Source organism: Trichoderma citrinoviride, assembly GCF_003025115.1.
Source record: "Trichoderma citrinoviride strain TUCIM 6016 unplaced genomic scaffold BBK36scaffold_8, whole genome shotgun sequence".
In the NCBI taxonomy this organism is placed as follows: Eukaryota; Fungi; Ascomycota; class Sordariomycetes; order Hypocreales; family Hypocreaceae; genus Trichoderma; species Trichoderma citrinoviride.
Window position 1 is genome coordinate 389,494 of NW_020194716.1, and position 23,248 is coordinate 412,741.

At 55.2% G+C, this 23,248-nt stretch overlaps 6 protein-coding genes and 1 non-coding gene across 7 annotated transcripts; 6 read left to right on the forward strand and 1 right to left on the reverse strand.

Moving 5' to 3' along the window:
- Positions 1–90: 90 nt before the first annotated feature.
- On the forward strand, positions 91–1,438 carry BBK36DRAFT_1202220 (hypothetical protein; the record flags this gene model as incomplete). Its single annotated transcript, XM_024897208.1, has 7 exons — positions 91–167; positions 253–360; positions 553–688; positions 779–825; positions 950–971; positions 1,200–1,241; positions 1,328–1,438. The coding sequence occupies 7 exons, from the start codon at positions 91–93 to the stop codon at positions 1,418–1,420; spliced, it is 525 nt and encodes a 174-aa protein (XP_024748933.1). The 3' UTR covers positions 1,421–1,438.
- A 1,653-nt stretch (positions 1,439–3,091) lies between these two features.
- Positions 3,092–4,741, forward strand: BBK36DRAFT_1169323 (hypothetical protein; the record flags this gene model as incomplete). The annotated part of the gene is made up of 1 exon (XM_024895298.1): positions 3,092–4,741. One exon carries the CDS (start codon positions 3,092–3,094, stop codon positions 4,739–4,741), a length of 1,650 nt encoding a protein of 549 aa, XP_024748934.1.
- Positions 4,742–6,469: 1,728 nt separating this feature from the next.
- On the forward strand, positions 6,470–12,462 carry BBK36DRAFT_1121195 (hypothetical protein; the record flags this gene model as incomplete). Its single annotated transcript, XM_024890799.1, has 3 exons — positions 6,470–6,933; positions 7,004–12,344; positions 12,400–12,462. 3 exons carry the CDS (start codon positions 6,470–6,472, stop codon positions 12,460–12,462), a joined length of 5,868 nt encoding a protein of 1,955 aa, XP_024748935.1.
- Positions 12,463–13,291: 829 nt separating this feature from the next.
- BBK36DRAFT_t99 lies at positions 13,292–13,365 on the forward strand. Its single transcript has one exon. It is a non-coding gene; the product is annotated as a tRNA-Lys (tRNA).
- A 2,481-nt stretch (positions 13,366–15,846) lies between these two features.
- BBK36DRAFT_1169327 (Metallo-dependent hydrolase) lies at positions 15,847–18,001 on the forward strand (the record flags this gene model as incomplete). The annotated part of the gene is made up of 5 exons (XM_024895299.1): positions 15,847–16,114; positions 16,148–16,796; positions 16,905–17,284; positions 17,338–17,728; positions 17,785–18,001. 5 exons carry the CDS (start codon positions 15,847–15,849, stop codon positions 17,999–18,001), a joined length of 1,905 nt encoding a protein of 634 aa, XP_024748936.1.
- Positions 18,002–19,370: 1,369 nt separating this feature from the next.
- Positions 19,371–21,182, forward strand: BBK36DRAFT_163533 (hypothetical protein; the record flags this gene model as incomplete). The annotated part of the gene is made up of 2 exons (XM_024897743.1): positions 19,371–19,404; positions 19,597–21,182. The coding sequence occupies 2 exons, from the start codon at positions 19,371–19,373 to the stop codon at positions 21,180–21,182; spliced, it is 1,620 nt and encodes a 539-aa protein (XP_024748937.1).
- Positions 21,183–21,671: 489 nt separating this feature from the next.
- Positions 21,672–22,910, reverse strand: BBK36DRAFT_1169329 (hypothetical protein; the record flags this gene model as incomplete). The annotated part of the gene is made up of 1 exon (XM_024895300.1): positions 21,672–22,910. One exon carries the CDS (start codon positions 22,908–22,910, stop codon positions 21,672–21,674), a length of 1,239 nt encoding a protein of 412 aa, XP_024748938.1.
- Between the last annotated feature and the right edge of the window lie 338 nt (positions 22,911–23,248).

The following is a 23,248-nucleotide window of genomic DNA, read 5'->3' on the forward strand; positions in this document are numbered from 1 at the left end:
CACCTCGGTATGAGAGGCTTTTACTGCAAGATACCTAGGTATGAAGTGGATGAGGATACCAGACAAGAGGCCATATGAGAAACTCTCACCATGAACATCCTTCGCTTCGGGCTGGGCCCAAATGGGAGCCGGAGCGCGGACATCGGGAGTTGCGCGCTTGCATACATGTATACACGTAACGCAGCTGTATCCAAGATTCATGCACGACCGGCCCCAAAAAAGCAACATTGAACCTATGAACTTGTCCTGTAGTAGATTGAATACCACCTCCCAGACGAGAGGATGCTTCCTTGGATCTGCCAGGCCTGCGCATGTGCTCCCACGAATTCTGCCCATCCTTCGGCAGGTGGATAAAGCAAAGTGGGTGACGAGCCATTGGGCGACAAGGCTCTTGGCCTCGGAAACGCGGGCTGATCCCTGTCAGAAAAGAAAGAAAAAAGAGAGGAGAAGAAAGAAGACTAGGAAAAAGGAAAAGGTAGGGGGCCTGATCTCCAAATTGTCTCCATTCGTCGGCAGAAACGCAACGCACTGCCTTACGGAGTACATGCCTAGGTATTCCTCTCTGCTGGGCGGGCCGCTACGAACTTCCTCGCCGGCGTCTGGCGAGTCCGAATACGCCGATGTGGTGGTGGTGGAGGAGGCATCGTTTATAATGAGGATGGAGTGGAAAAGGAGAAACAAGCATAAGGTATGAAGAGGAGCCGGGAACAGGATGATCGCGAGTCCATCGCAGTAGGTATGGCACGATATGATGAATGTGGTCTTAGTTATAAGGTAGTCAGGATATAGACCCTTGGAGCTGGTCAAGTCGGTCTGGCAGTTGCTGTAGGCGTCGTCACCTCTCTTGCAGGCACATGCGGGCTTAGACTGTGGAGGGTACTCTGAACTCATGTCCGAGACTGGATCCCGCTTCTTCTCTGAACAGATAGATGTCTCTGCTTGTATGCAGTACCGAAGAGCATCTCAAGCGGGTAGGTACTATTACTGATGCTTGTTTGGGAGCATCAGACTCCATCACGTCCACGTATAGGTATTTCGTAGCGTAAGCGCGCATGTCGCACATGTCAGTTCCTCCGACTGAGCATCGTCCAAGCACTCCTTTTGGTTTCCACTCTCCTGGTCCATCATGTCCGACTCCATACATGTACATGTAATCCGTCGTCGTACTCGCTGTAAAGGCAGCTCCCGAACAGGGACAGGTGAGGGCTCACGGGAGGCAGGTCTCGGGGGCCTTTGTATTTGTAAGTACCTTCGGAGTAGCATGGCGTAGCATGGCATGTCTCTTCGTGGATCGAACAACACGAACCCCATCGAATCTGGCACACAGGGATGCCTCGTCAACTGGCAAAATGCGTGTCTCACCACCCCCTGCCTCCCCAATCCCCCAATGACGCACCGCGTCACGCAGTACATGGTCTAGACCTGGCCTCTACCTGGCCCTCCCATTACGGCTCTCCCGGCTCCATGGACACGATGGCTGTGGTGTCAAAGGCACAGGCCAGTCATTCTGCCGAACCCAGTGGCAACATTCCTGCTCCATTTTCCCTTGTTGACACGCCCACAGGCCCGGAATAGTGCCTGGCGAAAGCCTCTTGCGAGCTATAAGTCCACATGTCCCACGCCACAGCCTGGCTCCGTGGATGCAGAAAAGCAAGTGATGGAGCGCTAAATCGAAAAGTTGAGCTCCTCCAGTTGCCACTTGCAGCGCCCACCGGACCCCATCTTACAAGCACCGGCACTACGAGGCGTAGCATCTCGACTAACCTCGTTATCCACGACTAAGACCTAGCAGCCGGGCCCCTCGACGAAAAAATATAAACAACTCTATACGGAGTCCGCCATGTTTGGCTACTAATACTGCCGGCGTCCCGTCCGTGAGCGATCGAGAGCTGTCAACCCTTCTATTGCCTCGACTCGACTGTGCTCTTTTGTTGTTTCAGGCTTCTGAATCCTCAGATCCTCCCTCAGGCGTTGCCCTCGCACAGACGGCCGTTTCGTTGCTGCCCCTCGGATCATACAACAGGGCCTTGAACATCATCCCGTTTGTGTCATCCAGTCAAGGGGTCCAAAAGGGAAGCCGAAAATAAAAAAGGAAGCGAAAAAGGGAAAAGGGAGACGAAGGAAAAGAAGGAAAAGACGGATCAAGACAAAACAAAAGTCGGCAGCGATCGGACTAAAACATCTTATTTTCCTCCGGGTTGCCGCGCTCACCACCGACTCCGCCGTGCATCTTCACTCTCGGGGCCCGGGTTCTTGGAGGTGCCGTTCCAAGTACAGCTGCATGAATTTAGGCTCACCCAACGAATCCCCGTACATGGTACATGCATCGGCCATCAGCGACCCGCTCGTAAGGCTCTGGTCGCGTGGTCCCCTCAAGTACCGGTAACCTCCCGCCAAGCTCCTCCTCGAGCGAAACCTTCTTCTCAACTGCAGAGTCTCTTCTCAAACTCTCTTTTGTGAACGACTTCATATCTCTGTTGACCGGTCGACAAGCCACAAGCCACAGACAACAGACCAAAGGCCTACATTGTTTTCTTTCCTGTCGTCCACTCTTCCGGCTCTTCTTCTCTTCTACACATCGCCAGCTCTTATTCTTCGTCTCGATCGAGTCAGCAGTACCCGGAGTACCAGCTTATCTTCTACAGCTCTACAGCTCTGCCGCTCTACAGCTCCAACTCTCGCTTCTGACGACTCTCGACGATTTTTATACCGCTACTTCTTACTCTTACATGCGCCGGGCGTCTTAATTCAACAGTCTACTTGACTTGTAACAACAACATAGAGCATCGCGCTCATCTCTTTACGAATCTCCTTGCTTCCACTGCGCGGCGTGCAATTTCCTTGGAATCTCACTTCTCATCATCTGACGACGAATACGACCCATCACATAGACAACTCTTCTCATTTTGCTCTCATATACGGTTGATATCCGTCACAACTCTACACATACTCTATCTACAGACTCGCAGTCCACGACAGGACACGAAGCACATCTACTGTCAACCATTACCTTGGTTTGACGACTCGCCTTCCGTTACAGGAAAGCCTTATTCAGACCTGCTCGTCTCATAAACAAACCACTTCAGACACAATGCTTGTCCACTCAGGAGCGGCCCTTCATGGCCACGAATTCTCCGAACAGACCGACAAGTTCTGGATGAACCCCTTGTCATTTCTGCCCAACATCTTCAGCACCGATCTTGTCCGCCAGCTACACGCTGCGCTGCCCGCTTCCGACGATGATGCCACTCCTCCATCTCGCTCTGCCTCAGTCAAGGAGACTGGAGGTCGCCGCCGTGCCTCTTTCAACACCAGACGCCACACCACGTCTGACCTCGCCAACGCCGTCAAGTTCCAGGAGCCTGTCTCCGACTCTCGCAGCGACGACGTGGCGTCCATCTCCGGCAGTGAGCGAACCGACGGCTCAGTCCGGCTCGCGAGGCGAAAGCGCAAGGCTCGCTCATCGGTGCGGTATGCTCTGGCATTCCCGGCACCTGGACTGCGTACCAAGCAACGCAACTTCTTCCAGGTCCGCCCGCGTGTGCTCCTGCAGCTTCGAGAGCTCACGGGTACGAAGCGTGCAATTCCGGCGTATGACGTGATTCCGTCTAGCCTGGTTGCGGGAACTTTGATTATCCCAGCACTGCTCAAGGCATTCCCTCGCATGTTTACTGCGAAGCCTCATCTCGGCCAGAACGACTTTCTCTTGGTCCGGCGAGACGACTATGTCCCTGCACATGGCAATCATCAGCATGACGGCAACACACATGGCGACAGCAGCAACGCCTCAGATTATAAGGAGGTGCTTGCAGTCATCTCAACGACTGAGGATGACGACTGCGCCAAGATTGTCTTCAAGGACGGGTCAACCTGGGTTACGAGCCGCAATGCCGCCGGGTCGTATGACTTTAGCCACATCAACGAGCAAGGCGAGACGGTCAAGGCCAAGTGGATCAAGAAGCCATCTCTGTCTCCCAGGACAAGCTGGGGATCTGCCAACAGCGCCCTCGACGGCAGCTCGCCTCCCTCGTCACCTACCACTCCCACGCCAGACGGCAAGTGGACATTTTGCATCTTGGACCCCTCCACCAAGAAGCATCCCATCCAGGGCATCCTTGATTCCACTTCCCTGGAAATCTACAACACATATGCTACCATGCCCTCAACGAGTGGCCAGCTGCCCTCGATTGCACAGGCCATTCAAGCAGAGGTCACTGGCCTCTCAGAAGACGGCACCAGCATCGCAGAGGAGCGGTCGTCGATGGAGGTCTCCGAATACAACAAGACGCTCATGCTTGCCACCGCAACTTGGATCAGCCTCCGCCAATCGGGCTGGCCTGCATCGGTGACGCCGAAGGTCTCTCGAGCTGTGTCCCAATGCATCAACTCGGGCCGCCCTCAAGCGGAAAGCCCCGAGGGCATTAATTCGAGAGCATCAACTTCTCAAGTCTCTCTGACTGATGGGGTCAACTCTCCCGAAGACACCTCGACCACCATCACCACTCAAGCTCCAGCTACTGGTCGACTTCGACGGGCGTTGTCTTCAGGGGGCGAGTTCATGAAGAGAAGACGCGAGGCGGCGGCTGCTGCAGCGGCCTTGGCTCTTATTGCGGAGAGGAAGGCGGACGAGAAGCGTGCAGACGACCTCAAGGTCCGGGAAGAGCCGGCTACATGCCGAACCCGGGTGAAGCGTCTTGCGCACAAGGTCTTTCATCCCTCGAGCACTCAGCGGGTGTCATGACCCACTGTCTGTCTGGTGTGAAGTTGCAGTTTGGAGGGGCAAGTTGGATTATTTTTGTCTATATTCTTTGAAGGCACAGCGATTGGGAGGATATATCATTGTCAAGCGGTGTTGAGTGATTTTCTTTTGTGGAATTGGGTGGACTAGAAGGGCGTTTGGGCTACAGTTGCTGGAGATATACCCTGGGTACATACTGTATAAAGGACGGTTCAACTCATATCGTCTCTCTCAAGCCTGTGTGATGTCGTTGCATTTTGTGATCTGAATAGGATCAGTGTCTCCAGACTCGTACCTTAGCATCTGATCTTACGTACGTGTACTGTAGTCTGTTGTGCGCTGAGAAGAGCCTCGTCTGATGCGTTCCTTGATATCCATTACCCCCTTGGGATTCTACGTCATTTGAACGCTGAGTAAGAGACAAGGATTGTTGGATTCGGGGTCGCCACTGAGCAAACAATTGGAGGCTCATTGTCGTGTGCATGTCTTGAACAGCGGTATCAAACATTTGCCCGGTCAAGCTGCCCTTGAATACCTTGCCGGCTCAATCAAGTCGAGCAAGATACATGTACATATAGCCGGTCTTTTGTATGCATGAATCTTAAAGAGGTTGCTCACTTTGCATTGAATGCATGTAGTATTATCACCTTGATCAAACAACGTAACCATGCTCGCTGACTATGTACGTGTACGAATATGAGACTCCATGTGATCGATCCATCACCGATTCACTGCTCCATCCGGCTGTAATTTTTATTTCCGAGTTCTTACAGTCCAGGGTTCGGTTCAAATTCAGTTCGGCGAGACAGGCTGCCGCTACACTGACGTGTTGCCCAAGCATCAAAATTCAGGGTGCCCTGCCGTGAATACGGACGAGGTGCGGAGATGCGGAGGTACGGACGTGGCGTATGGGCTGCGCAGCTCTGTGGCAAGTACTGGCACTGCACCTCAAGACCTCACCTTGAAGCTCCAGTTGAATCCATTGCTCCAGTGCGTGCTCAAGCTCCTTTCAGGCAGGCTGCCTGTCGCCAACGCGGCCGCTAGCCGAGCTACAGGTGCCTGCTGCTGCCTGTAGTTGCTGCTGGGAATGCGCCAACGCCCCTATAACCCGCGCCCGCTTGCCGGCACGGGGCTCAACTAAGGTACCATGGCAGACACTGGTAGCATCCCCGCGCCGTGCTGTCAAAGGGACTTTGCCGCCGCGGGGCTCTGCCGGCACAATCCAAGTACCAGGTACGGCGGCGCGGGTAGGATTAGGCCCACGACCCTGTGTCGTAATGCCAGCAGCTGCGAATTGGAAATCCATTGGCCGTGGGATTTGTGCCCCTGCTTCCAGACCTTAGCATCAGCATCATCGGGTGTGTGGCCTCGTTTGCATTTGCCTTGCATCTTGTATCCGGCCGCACTGCTTTGATCCTCTCCAGCATCTTTTCTTTTTTCTTCTCGTTCCCCTTTTCTCCTTTATATTGGTTCGTCGTCCGGCTTCTTCCTGCGGGTTCCTCCATGGGAAGCCTCAGCGTCCACTGCCGTCGTTGACCCCCCCGCCGCTCGTTGCCCAAGAGCTTCGAGCTTTTGTCGAGCAAGTCGGAATCCTCCCTTGAAGCCCTGCGGAACCCCTCTCTCGCGGGATTCGACAAAGCCTCAGCCTCGCCGGCCGGAATAAGAACAAGAGAAAAGTATCAACACATACAAACACACACACAACGCCACCGACAGGACCATCAGGCGACGATGGACGACAACATCGGCGCCAGCCATCAGGGCCCCCCGGCCGCGCTGTCTGCCAGTGCGGCCTCGCACCTCTTGGCCAGCTTCGCCGCCTACGAGCCCATCTCGCGTGCCACCTCGCCGGGGCTGCCCTTCCCCAAGTCCGACGACGACGACAAGCGGCGGTACCGCCAGCGCACATTTGCCTACTTCCAACAGCTGCCCTTCGAGGTTGAGGAGGAGGCCCAGCGCGACGCCGCCCTGCAGGGCATCCTCAAGCAGCTCTACATCGCCATCCAGGCTGAAGACTTCTCGCCAGGCGCGCTGCACTGGACTAGGGAGCTCCAGGGATGGCTCAACCTCAAGTTTGAGATGACGAGGGACCTGAGGGCCAGGCTGGCTAAGCTGTACTACTCGCTGGCGCTGGCCCCCGGCGTTGACAGCAATGCCGCCGAGAGGTTTGTCCGCATGGCTGTGAATCTGACAAGGTATGTTGGTCTGGGACAAGCTCCCCTCTCCCCCTCTGCCACTTGTGCTTCTTTGCTAATTGGGCTCTAGGAAAAACCATTACCTTAAACCGGGCGAAGATCTCACTCTCGACTGGAAACCGCTGTGGCAAGAGGTCAAGGCCTACGTGCTCCCCTCCGAAGTGGCAGCTCACCAGACGCACCGAAGACGAGCGGCCAAGCAACTGCTGAGGCTGACCATCAATGCACACACATACTTTGACCCCAGAGAGAGGCGGGCAATGCTGCAAGAGTTTCTGCCCTACTTCAGTCTCAACGACCTCCAGAATGCCTTCGTTGTCATAGGCGCCCTCAACAGCCTCCTGCCCAGCCATCCCGCCCCGGAGTCGGAGGTGGGGTCGCACCCGGCCGACTTCTTCCCGACCCTCTTCCACCTATGGTCCTTGGTCAACCGTTCAAAGACTGTCGATGTGGCCTTTATAGACCTGTTTTCTCGGATAGCGAGAGACCACAGCAACTGCTCTTACGTACCATTTGGGGAGCATGGCATCTTCACAAAGGCCCAGTCCGACGTCATCTTCACGGCCATTCTGAGGCTGACCCTCATCCCCGTTGGCCAGGCCAACTCGCCCTACACGCCCCTCGACTACTTGGCTGGCACAGGCGTGTATTTCGAAAAGGATAAGAAGAAATATCCCATCGCATACATGATTGCTCGCCTCATCGTGAGCTCCTTGTCTCCCATTTGCTGCGAGAAGGAGGAGTCCATCCTGTCGAGCTTGGAAGGCCTGATCGAGTCTATAGACACCTTCTTCCACCCTTCCAACCAGGGCGCCTGGTCGGGCATGCTCGCACAGCTGGTTCTGTATCTGACGGATGCCTTTGTGTCCCGCTGGAATCGCGAGCAGAGCTCGGAGCTGGAGGTTCCCAAAGAGCGCAAGATCGATGGCGCTCTCAAGCAGCGCTTCGTCAATGCGCTCAAGGAGGTTACCTTTATGGGCATCTTTTCCAAGAGCACCCGCGTGGCCCAGATATACACCAATGCTCTGCAAGGCTTGGCATATCTAGAGCCTGATCTGGTCCTTCCAGGAGCCTTGCAGCGCTTCTACCCAAGTCTTCAGGGACTGGTGGAGGTCCACAGGACAACCTCCAGTCTGAACGGCCTGCAGATGATTGCCAACATCATGTCTAAGTTGAAGGGCTACCGCTGCCACATCACTGCTCTGCTGGCCCTGGCGCTCCCTGGCATCGATGCAAACGATCTCAACAAGACGCAGTATACTCTGCACTTTATCCAGGCCGTGGCTCATAGCATTCCCATTGTCCCCTTGACGAGCGGGGAAAGCCACATCCACGATACGACCCTAGCCATGGAGTGGGTGCAGGGCGAGATGGCTCGCATGGAGCTCGAGGGGCAGAATGTCAAGATTGACTACAACGCCGAACTCACCGACGAGGACGAAGCCATGATCCTGAGATCCTCGACTGCCGGGTTTGGCGAGTTCCTGATCACGCTCCTGGGCAAGGTTTTCACTCTGCTGGAGAATCTCCCCGATGCTAACCAGGTGCGCGGAGGGACACCGGAGGACAGTGTTGTTAATGCTTTGCCCGCCGCCCTTTCGCCCCTGTTCGCGTCCATGTCCCCAGAGCTCTTCGACATTGCCCTGGAAAAGATTGCGACTTTTGTGTCGTCACACGTCGTCCACCAAGCGCGCGATGCCATGGCTTGGATCCTCAATGCTCTCTGCAAGGTCAACCCGGAAAAGACTCTCAAGGTGTTCATCCCCATGTTTGTGGTGAGCATCCGCAACGAGATTGACTTAAATCACGCGGCGTCCGATCGCACTAGCGGTACAGACTACCTGCCCAGAGACCGGGCCCTGGTTTGGCATGTCACCATGCTCGCCATGTCTGTCGTGCACGTTGGCCGCGAAGTCCTCAACTACAAGGACGAGTTGCTTGGAATTGCGCAGTACATGCAAGAGAAGTGTCGCGGCCTGCCCACCATTCTTGTGTCAAACTACATTCATCACCTGCTGCTCAACTTGACGCACACGTATCCCATCGACCATGCCCTGTACGAACCCGAGGTCCTTGAGAGAGGCCTCGATGTCACCGACTGGGGCAAGACGACGGCGCCCGCTGATCTCACCATCAAGTGGCACCAGCCTTCGCCACCGGAGATTGAGTTCGCCGTCGAGCTGTTTGCTTCGCAGACCAAGTCGGCTGCCGAGCAGCTGGAGCTTCTGCTGAGCGACGCTCCGCCCGTGGCCCGAAAGGGCAAGAACAAGGAGTGGTCTGACGAGGTATCTCGTCTCATGCAGCAGATTCGTCTCGTAATTAGCGGCATGGCTACCATGTTTGATCCGAAACGGGCGTCGGGAGAGACCATCGGAAAGAACAGCGGAGCTGGCCATGACGACATGGACGTTGATGCAGAAGACGAGGACCCCCTTGCGGAGGTGGCTGAGGACGAGGAACTGCGGCCACAGTACAGATACAAGGCCGGATATCTTCTCAGTCCAAGCGACCCCGTCTATGAGCGCATCCACGACTTGCGCGAGCAGCTTGGCCAGCTGCTGACGAAGACGCACTCGTTCCTCCTTCAAAATGAGGAGGATGACGTGGACTGTTTCACCACATTGTACATCGCTTACCGGACCTGGATCACGGACGTTGGCATCGAGCGGTCGGCTCACCCCTTGGAGAGGCATCTGCGGTTGTACAAGAGTGATATCGCGGCCTTCAAAATCAAGGGTTTGAGAAAGGTCTATCCCCGCCCTCTGCTCATCAAGCGCGCCGAAGCGTATCAGATGTCGCGCATGAAGCACAATGCTTCGGCTCGGCAAAAGAGCGAACTGGACAAGCGGCTGTTGCTGGATCTCGCACAGTCCTGTCTCTCCTCGTACGCAGATGTCCGTCGCGTTGCCCAGAGCGCGCAGGACTCGTCACTCAAGGTGCTCATTGGCGGCAAGCCTCTTGTGATTCCGGTGATCCTCGAGGGCTTCAGAAAGAGCATCGAGAACAACGACCACGATCGGATCAAGGGCGCCATGTACTCACTCTTCCTCACGTCGCTGTTGAGGACTCTTATGCGAGACTGGCGATTTGCCCCAGACGCAATGAAGCTCTATATACAGACGGCTGGTATCGACAAGCCCTCTATACAGACGATTGGCTCCTCCATCATCTACTCGTTGATCGAGTTTGGAAAGCAGCTTGAGCGAACTGTCGTCATTGACGCCTCCCTGGTCGACACGATCAAACCCGCTGAAGACGTGTCTCAGGCGATTGGCAATCGCCGCCGATTCATTCTGCAGAGGCGAGAGAAGGTCGAAGCCTCCAAGGCGGATCTCGGACTGTGGTTGACCAGGCTAGCCGAGGGAGCTCACTGGAAGATAGCGTCCCGGTGCGCCATCTTCGCCACTAACCTGTGCCTTCGCTTCGACACAATCGCCCCTCCGGAATTCGTGGATTTGGTCGCGAAAGGAACCAACGACCCGCACCCTGGGTTGAGAAACTACTATCTCTCCGCATTCACTACGCTGTTCTCGACCATTGATATGCGAGCAGTCTATGACCATGACTTTAACAACTATCTGCTGGAAAAGGAGGTCGACTATCGTAACAAGATCCAGGTTCCCGTGGAAAAGGGCGACGCCGAGTTTACCAAGAAGTTCCTTGATTCGTTCGAGCAGCATCCCTCGGAGGCCGAGTACATGGTGGACTCTGACCACCCCGGATGGCTCGTTTGGGGCAAGAGCTTCACCGCGTTCAGTGCTAGACCAAAGCCCTTCGATAACTACGATGAGACGGAACGAGCGGTCCGTGACCAGATTGGCAAGATCTTGACTAAGGACTGGCTTCGCCAGTGCTTCGCGTACCTCAAGCAGGAGCCGCGGGATGCCAACACGGACAGATTCCGCATGCACAATGTGTATCTGCTGATGCACGTTTTCGACCTGATGCACTATGGCCGCACAGCGATCGTGCTGGAAGATGTCGTCGATCTCGTCAGGGAGGTGTATGGCGACGGCAACGACAAGCATCAGCACCGTGCTACTGCGGAGATTCTTGGAGCCTTACTGGCCGGGTCCAGCGATGATCCGCCAGAGATACGACATGAGGCATGGCAATACGCCGCGCCGCTCATGCTGAAGATACTTGACGACGACTTGACGCCCGAGAACTTGCAATATTGGCTGACGTGTCTGCATCTTATCCTCGACTCCAAAGATCCGCGCCGCTCTTACGAGATTCTCGAGGAGCTCAAGATGTTCCGCCTTGACATGTCCTCCAACGCGGCCTTCAAGGAGTCTTCCAAGATTCAGCTGCTAGAGTTTGCGGTGGCTGACGCTGGCTGGCATTTCCGTGGGGTGCAGCCCATCCTGAACGACTTTTTGGCCCACATCGACCACCCTTACAAGGCTGTACGCGAGGCCATGGCTCGAGTCTTGTCTATAATATACAAGACGAGGTATTACGAAGCGTTTGAGAACGTGCAGGTCTTGCTGGATGCCAACAAGGAGGCGTCGTCTGTTGGTCTGCGCCCATACCAGGCCTCTGATGATCTCAAGGCTACCATGAAGGACGTCTTTGGTCGTCTCGAGAAGTGGCGTCTTGAACGTGCGCCAGGACAACAAGAGCAGTCTGCATACACATGTGGATCTAAGACGGTGCTGGTGTGGCTGGACTGCACGCTGTCGTCCCACGAGTGCACGCAGCTGGTGCCCTTCTTTGCCACCCCATTCATGGATCAGCTTCTGCACATGATGGACGTGAAGGAAGACCCCGAGCTGATGAAGCTGGCGTATCACGTCTATCGCCACCTCCCCAACATCCCTTTCCGTGAGGGCGAGGATGCAGAGTTCATCGAGGGGCTCGTCAGAATTGGCAGAACGGCGGCTAGCTGGCATCAGCGCCTGCGCGCGCTGGTCAACATGCAAGTCATTTACTTCCGCCGCATCTTCCTGACCGAGGCGCCGCAGCGAGACCTGCTGTTTACCACTGTGTCGGACATGCTCGGAGACAATCAGCTCGAGGTTCGCGCATGCGCGGCGACGACCCTTGCAGGCATGATCCGCTGCTCTCCGAGCCGCATTCGCAACCCCATGATTGCGCGCCTCAAGAGTCGCTTCGAGAAAGAGCTGGACCAAAACCCCATGCCCAAGCGTGGGCCCAAGCTCCCTGGAACAGAGACTCCCGTGGACGTGCACAAGCAAATCAACAGGAGACACGCTGCGGTCTTGGGCCTTGGTGCTCTCGTCGAAGCCTTTCCGTACGCAACGCCACCTCCCAAGTGGATGCCCGAGGTACTGGCGACTGTGGCTCGACGGGCCGCGGGCGACCCTGGAGTTGTCGGCAAGGCGGCCAAGGGTATTCTCAGTGAGTTCAAGAAGACGAGACAGGATAGCTGGACCGTTGATCAAAAGGTGAGTTGCGCTCAATTGCCGCACTTGTTGGAAAGATGCTAACCATTCTCAACAGTATTTCACCCAGGAGCAACTTGAAGACCTGGAAGGAGTCTTGTGGAAGAGCTACTTTGCTTGATTGCATCTTGTTTTCCTTGTCCCTTTCCCCCCCCCAGAACAAAAGCATGTAGAGGGGTGGCTGGCATTTGTAGACGGACATCTTACCGCAACGTTGGCATCTGCATCGGCATCGATCTTTGGATGAAGGGCACAATTTGGGTGATGCCGGGGTTGGCAATATGGTATAAAGAGTGTCGCATGGCGATGCGGGTGGACAGCACGCAGGTCTTGCGCTTGGGTAAAGGGGGCTGGAAGGGTTTGCCTCTGTTCATTTTGATGACTTTCCACTTTCATAAACGGTATACGATGGCATAGTGGAAGGATGTCGAGTAAGGAAGGGAGGACGAATGAGGTGAGGCCTCGCCGGTCCAATGTTAGGTGTAGCATGAAGCATGAAGAAGTATTGTACGAGTCTGGTACTGGGCTGCCCCTGTCTGTTTAGCTGTGTGCGGCTGTGGATGCCGTAAGGCGACTTTTTGAGGCTGAGTCGAGCTGAGTGTGAAGTTGAGAAAAGGGGCTTGGACCGCCTCGGTCATAAACCCTTCACCCGGGCCTTTGCTTTATATGGCTCGTATAATTTCTGCTTTATGGGAGGCATGGCATTACTTTCCTTTAGGTGTTGAAAAGTTATTCATGCCCTTGAACGTTTAAGCCTCAGCATGAAGAGCCTTGTCTAAAAGAAGGGGTGGTGCTGTAGATGGTTTCCACCTTTCAACCCCCCGTCTCGTCGTCCAAGTAGGACGGTGGTCTCAGTGGCCCCTTTATAAGACTCTTTTGCTAACGTTTAGCTCGCAAGCTTGGATCTTGTGTGGCCAGCACCTATACAGGACGCGCTGACGTGAGCAAAAGCCCGGGTAGCTCAATTGGCCAGAGCGTGCGGCTTTTAACCGCAAGGCTGGGGGTTCGAGCCCCCCCTCGGGCGCCAGATTGCTTTCCTTTTTGCTGGTGTTTCTTTTTTTACGTTGTGTCTCTAATCGTCTCTTTGGTTACGGTATTGCGGTTTTGGAGACGAGGTGATTATCCATCCTGGCGTTGACTTCTTGAGCATTTGGTCTCATTGGGGTGACCGGTGGAGGAGATGGTGATGGGCATGTGATGAGGCATTGCTCGTGGAATGTGACGGACTGGGCGGCTGCCCGATTAGACTAAAACAGCAGCTATTCCGTAGGCAAAAGAAGGGTTGAATTTCTGACATGATGTAGGCGAGTGGTGAGTGGACGAGGAATACGGTCGTCTAAGCGGAGGGGGGAGCAATGTGTTGGCAAGACTAGATGCGAAGTAAGTGACTAGCGGTCGTTTAGTTGCACCTCGGTCAGGCGAACTGTGAGACAAGACCTGTCTTTTGGTGAATCGAGTGTCCACGTATTCGGTCTTGGGCCATAGGATGGTGAGCTGGCTTGTGAAGCTATCGACAATGAATTCAGTACGTTAATAGGCAGGTATGAGAAACACGATGGGTTTTCCAGGCCCCCCTTGATTAGCCTTGCGTGAAAGCTGGAGTGATGTTGGCCATGATCAGTTGGTGAAGATGGCGATGAGTGGAAATGACGGTGAGTAAGACGGTCAAGCTAGTGAAGGGAAGCTGATATGCCCGGTGCTATGACTGTGTGGCTGAGGAGGTGAAAGTCCTATGCTAGTGGTACTCGGCCTGATGGGAAGTGGTGAGCATGATCTGGAGAAGTAGTGAAGTGTGGGATCGATATTCGATGGCCAATCTCGAAAGCTTGGACTCGCCGTAAACGGCAATTGCCGAGATTCGCTGTTGGGATGAAAAGTAGAATGCCCAGTTGAGCGCCTCTTGCCCAGTCTGGGTGATGGCGCACATGTTCGTTGCCCGATAGACCTGGCTAAGACAAGTCGAACTTACAGGAGGATTTGAGGCATCTCGCAAGGCGGTTTGACAGCAGGATGGAGGTCAACTCCCCTGTCGGGCTGCGAGGAACGTGATGTGGACGGACGTTGGCTTTAGCGTGTGGAAGCCTAAACAGTCCCCTGAAATCGTCGGTGGAACCCTCTGCGTTCCGGAGGGCTGGGGGACTTTTAGCGGCGGGTCAGAGGGTTGCCATGTGGGCGGTAACAGGCAGGTACAGACGACTTTTGGGGTGCAAGACGTCACACGGTGATTTGATCCTCATTCTTGCATCTTCACCAAGCAAGCCGGAAACAACAACGAATCCTTCTGTTCCGCCAGATCTCGCGCCATTTACCCATTCTGCCCTCCCGGTAATCCGGTCTGGCGACGCTCAGTCTGCAGCTTGCTGGTTTCCTTTCCGCTTTGGCTCTGCCAGCTGGCTCTGGAATTCCTCTACCGGCCAATCAGCACCCGACAATACGAGAGAGGAGGTTCATTCAGCTGCCCACTGGCAGCGACAGGTGGCTCACGCTTGGCTACTTTCACCTTGATCTCAGCGCTGTCTGGGGACGCCATTGACCGGTATTTCGGCTGCTCCAGGTGAGGAGGGATACATGGAAGTGTAAAGCATCAATCCATATCTATCAATCCACTACTATCGAGTCCAACCTCCTTTATGCGCCCCTGCGGCTGTTACAGCGGTTGAAGAAGGCCCTTGTCTAGCCCTTGTCCAGTCCAGGTCCAGCGGGGCCGGGCGGTGGCTTGTGGCTCGCTGGCCGAAAGAACTCGCAGATGCAAATCAATCCATCCAATCCACTCGCATTCCTGATCAAGTCCCCTTCCGGACAAGGCAGGGCAGTGGGTGAGCGACCCGAAGCTGGCCCGTGACTGCAAGCGCCGGTTGCTGTGACCAACAAGGCATAGCATTGCTAGCTCCAGGGCCTGTCCTGTTTTCTTCTCACCTCAGCCTCGACTCGAGGCTTGTGCTCTCTTTAGGCTGCTAGAGTCTGATTGCTGGCGGTTAGGCGGTTCGATTGCCGTTGTGGTCATTATTTCAGGCGCTGTTTGTCGTTTTCTAATTTGCTTCTCTCATTTTTAGGTCCCGACGGGCTGGGCTGACGCAGAGTTGGAGACAAAGATCAGAGGCAAACAGACGTATATATAACCATTGGAGCATCACCGAGCAGGCGCTGGATCACCGACCATGAGGAGTGGCAGTGACGCACCACAAAGAATCGCAGACAGACTATCATAACACCATCACGGCAGTCGCTAATTCACTCACTCGGTCGTCTGCCTGCTCGCTCGCTACCTCGTGTCCGTCCCACCAGGACCAGCGCCTACCTTACCCGCGATCCGCTCGCCTTCATGAACAAAGGTGCCCCCATGGGAGAGGCTAGGCTGGAAGCAAGGCTGACGACACCCCATTCTTCGTCTCATTGCTCGTGTTTCGGCATCTCTTCATATTCGCCGACGTCGCTCGTTTCGCTCATGGGCTCCAAGTTCTCCAGTCTCCCGCGGCGCAGATTTCGGAATAGCAGACGATCTACCATGCCGCAGAGCAACAGTAAGCGTGCAAAGGGCCATGGGCACCTTGTTGACGGGCTGCTGATTAGGCGCTCTCGCCAGCACGGTGCTTCTGACAAGGACGGCGATGGTGATAGCGACCGAGCCGCTGCGCTCCGGCTCATCAAAACACTTGACGCCGAGGTCGACGAGCGGCGGAGCGGAGATGCTGCGGCACATGTGCAGGGGCCGCCGCGCGGTCTCCGGGCCGTAGACGGCTCTCTGGGGTTGCCGCTGGATCTTGATGCCGCCGGTGCCGGAGCCCCAGTGTCGGTACCCAGTCCAGATGAGTATGAGGAATGGCGAAAGGAGCTTATCTCGAGGGAGGAAGGGCTGTTGTTTGATGCCCGGTGCCGCTCTCGCGCAACCCCCCAGGAAGTCCGTGTTGACGGCATCATCCGAAAGATGCGACGGCGGGACGACGCTTTCTACGCGAACAAACCGGCGCGAAGGGGTTACCGGGGCCAGCTGCATCCGCGCTTCGCTGGCGACCACTTCCTAGGCAACGTCGACCTCATCAACCAGACGGCGCTATTCCAGATTGCTTCCAAGATGCCCAAGGGCGCTCATCTACACATCCACTTCAACGCTTGCCTGCCACCGAATGTGCTGCTCGACATCGCAAAGGGCATGGACCGCATGTTCATTACAAGTTCTCTCCCTCTTGTCCGCAAGACCGAGATCCAGGGGGAGGATGAATACGAGAATTTTCACAAGTGCGAGATACAGTTCTCCATTATGAGTGTCGCGAAGGAGAGAGAGGACCCCGGCGACCTGTTCTCGGCCGACTACAGACCTAGGCAATCCATGAAGTTTTCCGACTTTTTGCGCCGGTTTCCAGATGTTTATACGGCGGCGACTCCTGATGAGTGGTTGCTACACAAGCTCATGTTTGAGGAGATGGAGGCTCACCATCCTTATCAGACTGCCTCTGGGTGAGTTTGGTCTGTGCCCTGTTCTCAGTCTATGAGACCAGTTTGCGGCATCGCTTCTGTATTCTTTACTCCACACAAATTGAGGCTAACGCCCTTTATCTGATGCAGCGCTTGGGAAAAGTTCAACGGGAGGACACGCATGATGAAAGGCCTATTCAACTATGAAACCGCATACCGCAAGTATACGTATCGGTGCCTCCAAGACTTCACCCGGGACAACATCCAGTATGCCGAGATACGGCCTAATTTCATGATGAGCAACCAGCTTTACCACGACGACGGCACCGGCCCCATCAACAACGAGGGCATCATGTCCATCATCATCACCGAGGTGGAGAGATTCCAGCAAGACATGGCCGCACAGGGCAAGTATTTTGGGGGTCTTAAAGTCATATACTGCACGCCACGATCGATGCCTCAGCCTGACATACAAGCCGCTCTTGCTGAGTGCATGGAGTTCAAGAAGAAGTGGCCGCAGTGGATTGCAGGTGAGCAAGACACTCATATCTTTATCTTTGATATTATGCTTAATGTGCTGTAGGTTTTGACCTGGTCGGGGAAGAGGCAAAAGGCAACCCTATCAAGACGTACATCCCCGAATTGCTCGACTTCAAGAAGAAGTGTGCCGAGCAGAAACTCGATATTCCTTTTCTGTTTCACTGTGGCGAGACGCTGGACATGGGCACCGATACGGATGGTAACCTCGTCGACGCTCTTTTGCTGGGCTCGAAGCGTATCGGGCACGGCTTTGCCCTGGCAAAGCACCCTTACATCATGCAGCACATGAAGGCCAAGGGCATCTGCCTGGAGCTGTGTCCGATCTCCAACGAAATTCTGGGGCTTGCGCCACGAGCGAACGGGCACGCCATGTACCAGCTGCTGGCAAATAACGTGCATTGTACCGTGAGCTCTGACAACGGTGCGCTCTTTAGGTACGCCACCTCCTCTGCTTTTCCTCTGCCGGACATTAGGACTAACAAGAGCGAAGGTCTTCTCTGTCGCACGACTTTTATCAGGTCATGGTGGGCAAGGCAGACATGGGGCTGTACGGGTGGAAGCAGCTCGTCATGTGGAGTCTCGAACACGCATGTCTCAGCGACAAGGAGAGGGAGACGATGTTTCGCGAGTGGGAGCAGCTGTGGATCGAGTTTCTCGAGTGGGTAGAGAAGACGTACGGTGACGTCGACGACGAGGCCAAGATTTGAGGTCTGAGCTGGCATTTCATGTCTCTTTTGTCCTAGAGCCCGACAGTGTGATGGCGTTTTGTGCTTTTCTTTTCGGTTGAGGGGTGTTGCGATTTGACGACTAAAGGGGGCTATGCCGGGGCGTTGTTGCTGATTTACATGCACAGCCGGGTAGGAGGGTTACCTTTTGAAGATGAGGCTTCGGTGTGGTTCTTGTATATGTTTTGTACTTTTTGATATCCTGGGTGTTTGTTTGTGAGTTTGATGTGTCATGACGGGTGCGTAGATGGTCAAAGTGAGGATATGAATGAGTTAGACTTGGTGAGAGTTGTTTGTATGGGGCTTCTGTTTTTATTTGGTTTGGCACTTGCCTCGCTGCTCTAATATACGCAAAAGAGCCGACTGGCCTATTATCCATCTCCTTGACAGTCGATAACTTAAGGACCGAATAGAGGCAGATGGTTATTAACGAACCAACCCGTTGGAGGCCTTTGAGAGGCCACTCTGCCAACACTGGACTTTGAAGGCCCAGCGTCTTGGTGTCCGAAACATGTTCAAGTACACTTGCATGCTTCGCGCACGTATAGCGATATTGCATGCCCTGTGCTTGCTTGCTGCAGAATCGGCATGCGCACGGATGCACGAAAATCGACAGTGGAGGCTTGGCGCTAGGCAGAGGATTTGTTTGACAATGGTGTGCTATCAACATGGTCTTTGTGAAGTTGATGAAATTGAATGTCTATTCTTGAGGTGGTCTTTTTGCTTTGCTCTCTTAAATGAGTATGACTTGCTGATGTTGAAGGTGGTCTTTGACTGTTTGTGAAAGAGATGGCAGTTTTGAATACAAGGGTAAGTTAATATTAAGCTGGTAGATCTGCGAAGCCTGCATCAGTTGCAGGATCGAGTCTCGTCTCATTCAACCTGCTGAAGCTGCACTAGATCCGCGGAGTAGGACCTCACTGGAACTGATAAGCGCCATCCCTAAGCATTAGAAATGAAATATATACCTATCTATGGACTTGTTTAAGTAGCTGTTAGTTGTGTAGGTAATTTGTTCGTCTCTACTACTCAATTCACCTCACATACCATCGAATTCACGATCGCTTTACCTTCAGATAACATCTATCTCTACTGTCCATCTACAGCGTCTGTCTCCCAGCACAGCCTCCTGCACGCTGCGTTTTCAGCCCCCATTACAGAAAACGAGGCGAGCTGAGAAAGCTCAAGAGTCCAATGGCCTCTGAGGTACCTAAGGTACTGTTGAGTGCTGTATCTACCCTAAGGTGAGGTATCATCTCTCACCTGCACCCTGGCCTAGGTAGTACAACGGAAGCTACCCCGGCTGTGCTTTCCCTATCCTTCGATTTACATGCATGTACAAGGGACCACAATGGCCTTCGACAGCACAAAAAGATTTTCTTCTCGTCATCTCACTTTTGTCCTTTTCGCATCGTGGTTTTGTCTAGCATCAGCGATTGTCTATCCAGCTTGCGTTTGATTTTGTTCTTGATACCCAATCTCTACACGTATTTCTTCTCCTCTCTCTTGTCCTCCTCTCGACATCTGCGCACAACCTCAGCATCACCAACATCACCAGCACCAAATGTCCAGCCCAGGCGACCCCGGCTGGAAATGGTTCCCCAACGACAAGCCCTCGTGGCGCCTCGACGTCGTCACGCTGCTGGCCGTCATCGGCGAGTCTGCCATCGCCGAGCACGCCCAGGCCATCACCGCGTCGCTGCTGTGCATGCTGCCTCGCCTGCTGCCCGCGCCGCAGGCCCTGCTCAAGCCCTCGCGCCCGAGTCGCCTGCCCGAGACGCACGCCAAGATGGCTGGCGTCTACAGCGGCACCATCCTCGACTCGGTCGGCTTCTTCGCCAACATCATCACGCTGCTCGACGCCCTGCCGCCCTACAGCTTCCTCGTGCTGGACATTCAGCATGCGCCTAGCGTGGGTCCGCCCCTGACCAGTGCGAACCAGCATCACCACCAGCATCAGCATCAGCATCGGCAGGGCAAACGCGGTCTTGCTGGCTCCATAATCAGATTCGTGTCCTGGGGCCTAAAACGAGACGTGCAGGACCATTCTTTGGGTGGCGGCAGCCTCTCCAGAGCGGGAGCCACGGAAAAGTCCTCTCAGCATCGGATAACGCCGTCGACGCTGAGCGAGCCGCCGCACGACGTCGACATCGAGTCCCAGTCGAGGACTCCGACTGTCCACTTTGGTCCCGATGTTGACATCGAGGGCTATCCCGGACCGATCCGGCGACGGACGACGGAAAAGGTCCAGGATCTGCTGTCGACCCGAACCATGGCCGTGACTGGCGGCCGGCCCATTGTGCCTCCCAAGCTGCTGTCGCCTCTCCACATCCTCTCTGTCTTTTCCTTCCTCCTCAGCGCCGCCATTCTCGTGGCTGCCGTCATATGGAAGGACGGTGTTGCCATCATCGCCATCACGCTCATCTCCTTGGCATCCACCGTCGTCGGTTACGCCTCCTCCTGGCGGCCAATTCTCATGCAGCGCAGGCACACTAACGACGTGCCCCGCGGCGATGTCATGATACGGACGCGTGAAGGAGCCTTTGTCTTGGTTCGCTGCTCCGAGGACGTTGCCCGTGAGCTCTACTCCGGAACCGAAGAGTGCGAGTACTACGTAGGTGAGAGAGCCTACAGGGTGTTCATGGCGCTCGGCACGATTCTTCTCATGGTCAGCGTCGTGCTCCTCGGCAACTGCACTTGGAACTCACAGATCTTCATCGGAGGGTCGTACATTGTTCTCAACGGACTGTACTGGGGCCTCGGCATGTTGCCAAAGACGTACTTCTGGGATCTTTCGCGGTATACCTGGCGCGACGCCACCGGGGACGGACAGAAAGCCGATATAACCACCGACCCAGATGACGAGCGCGAAGGCCACCCGAGCTTCACGCGCACCTTGTGGTATGCCATTCGCGAGACCCAGGCCATAGGCTGGGTCGAGCGTAGCGGCGCCGCGCCGGGCACACCGCAGTGGCAGCAGTGGCTCAACGAGGCGCTGGAGAATGCGAAGTCGGGGAATCGGAAGTGGGAGGCAGTCAGGAGAAAGAATGAGATCATGACCCAGGCGAGCAAGGACGGAGGCGATCCTGCGACGCAGAGAGCGCCGGCGACAGAGGTTCAGGCTGGAGGGGTAGGGACGGGTAATACGAGGGGGACCTTTTAGATTTTTCTATCTACTTTTGTATATCAGCAGGCATCTTGGGTCATTTTACGGCGTTTTGACTTTGAATACCATTTGGCAGGCATTGAGCATTGGCATAGGCATTGGGCGTTTGAAGAGGGCATACACAGACCATATCTGTGCTTGAGCATACAACATATACCATCACATTTACGATGCGAAGGTACGCTTGACTTGTGAACAGGTTTTCTATAGCAAAGGATAGTATAGAAGAGGTACTCGAACAACGATACAGCAACATACAGAAAAAAAGTCTAGAAAAAGCAAAGATTCGACTTTTTGGAAACCAGACAAAGGCCGCCCTAACACCGGCTGTAGAATGCATCCCCTGAACCCTTCTCCCCCCCTTTCGTCAAAACGTCAGCCCATTGATTAACCACTCCCCTCCCTTCAACCAACAATCTTTTCTCCCTATGGCCAAAGTGAAACGCTCTTGTCTCATATCTACATCAAGTGACCTCCGCTCTCCAATCAATCGTCAAAATAGACGCTCTTCTTCTCGAAAATGTCAATCGGCCCGCCGCGGAAGCTGCCCTTCTTCTTCTTGTTCTTCTCCTTGGTGAAGCCCTTGCCCTTGGTCACGATGAGGTCTTCGTGTGCGCGCTGGGAGTAGCTTAGGGGGACGTATTCGTTGGACGCGAACTTGGGGTCGACCTTGATGCCACGGGGCACGCGGGAGAAGGGCTCCGTCTTTGGTTTGCCGGCCTTGCCCTTCTTGACGTCGTTGGGGTTGGGGGGTAAAGGGGGGTTGGGAAGGGAGTCGATTGTGGCGGAGGAGGCGGAGGAGGCGGAGGAGGAGGAGGATTCGGACTGGGACTTGTCGTTGGTGGTGGTGGTGGTGGAGACGCCGTTGACGGACTTTTTGGCGGACTTGCTGTTCTTCTTGTTCTTCTTCCCTGCGTCGGAGTCCGAGTCGGAGGAGGAGTCTGATGAGGAGGAGGAGGAAGAGTCTGACTCGGGGAGAGGGACCTTTGCGGCGTCTGCGGCGTCGACCTCGGACTCGCTGTCGGAACTATCGTCGGAGCTGGAGCTCTCCTCGTCCGAGGAGCTGGACTCGGAGCTGCTCGACGAAGAAGAAGAAGAGGAGTCGGAGTCGGACTCGGAGCTGGACTCGGGGGCGGCGACTTTCTGCTTCTTAAGACGGGGCTGTTCATCGGACGAGTCCGAGTCGGAGCTGGACGAGCTGGAGTCGGAGTCGGAGTCGGAACTGGAGCTCGAGGAGGAGGAGGAGGAGCTGCTGGAGCTGGCGGCTTTCTTGCGCTTCAAGTTCTTGTTGCCCTTGGGAGGGGACGCTTTGCGGAACGAGGGCTTCTTGTCGGCTTCGCTCTCGCTCTCGCTGTCGCTGCTGGAGTTGTCCTCGTCGCTGCTGGAGCTCTCGCTCGAGCTGGAGCTGGAGCTGCTGGAGTCGTCCATGTCGACGTCCCGATCGGCGGCGGCGGGCGCCTTGGACGCCTTCTCCCAGGCCTCGAAGACGCTCACCAGCGTGACTCCCCCCTTGGCGGCCTCGGGAGAGAGCTCGCCCCAGCCCTTCTTTGCGCGCTGCTTCTTGAAGGCGCTGTGCGCGCCGCGGAAGACGTTGTCGGCGAGGAACTGCTCCACCAAGTCGAGCAGCTGGGCGGGGGGCTGGACGAGGGGCTGCTGGGCGTCGGACGAGGACTGGCCCTCGGCGTCGCTGCTGGCGCCGGGCTTGAGGGGTTTCAGGGGGGCCATTGCGTCGTTGTCGGCGTTTGGGGGGTTGTCTGTTGCTGTGGCGGTGGTGGTTGTGCTGCTCGCGTGGGTTTTGGTGGATGGGTTGTTGGAGTTGTTGGAGAAGAGCCAGGCGGGCGGTTTGGACATGTGAGTGAGAAACTTTTTGGCTTCAGGTGAAGATGGAATCCCCAAAGTGAATCAGATATTGCAATTAAATATGCCAATGGGGAGACAATGGGCTGTTGTCGTCTATTGCAAACTCATGACCTTTGTTGCGTCTCTCTGCGAAACTTTTCCCGCCATCAACCAGAGGGAGAAGTGGTGGAAAAAAAAAAAGTTTAGCCGCAAAAAAAAAAGCA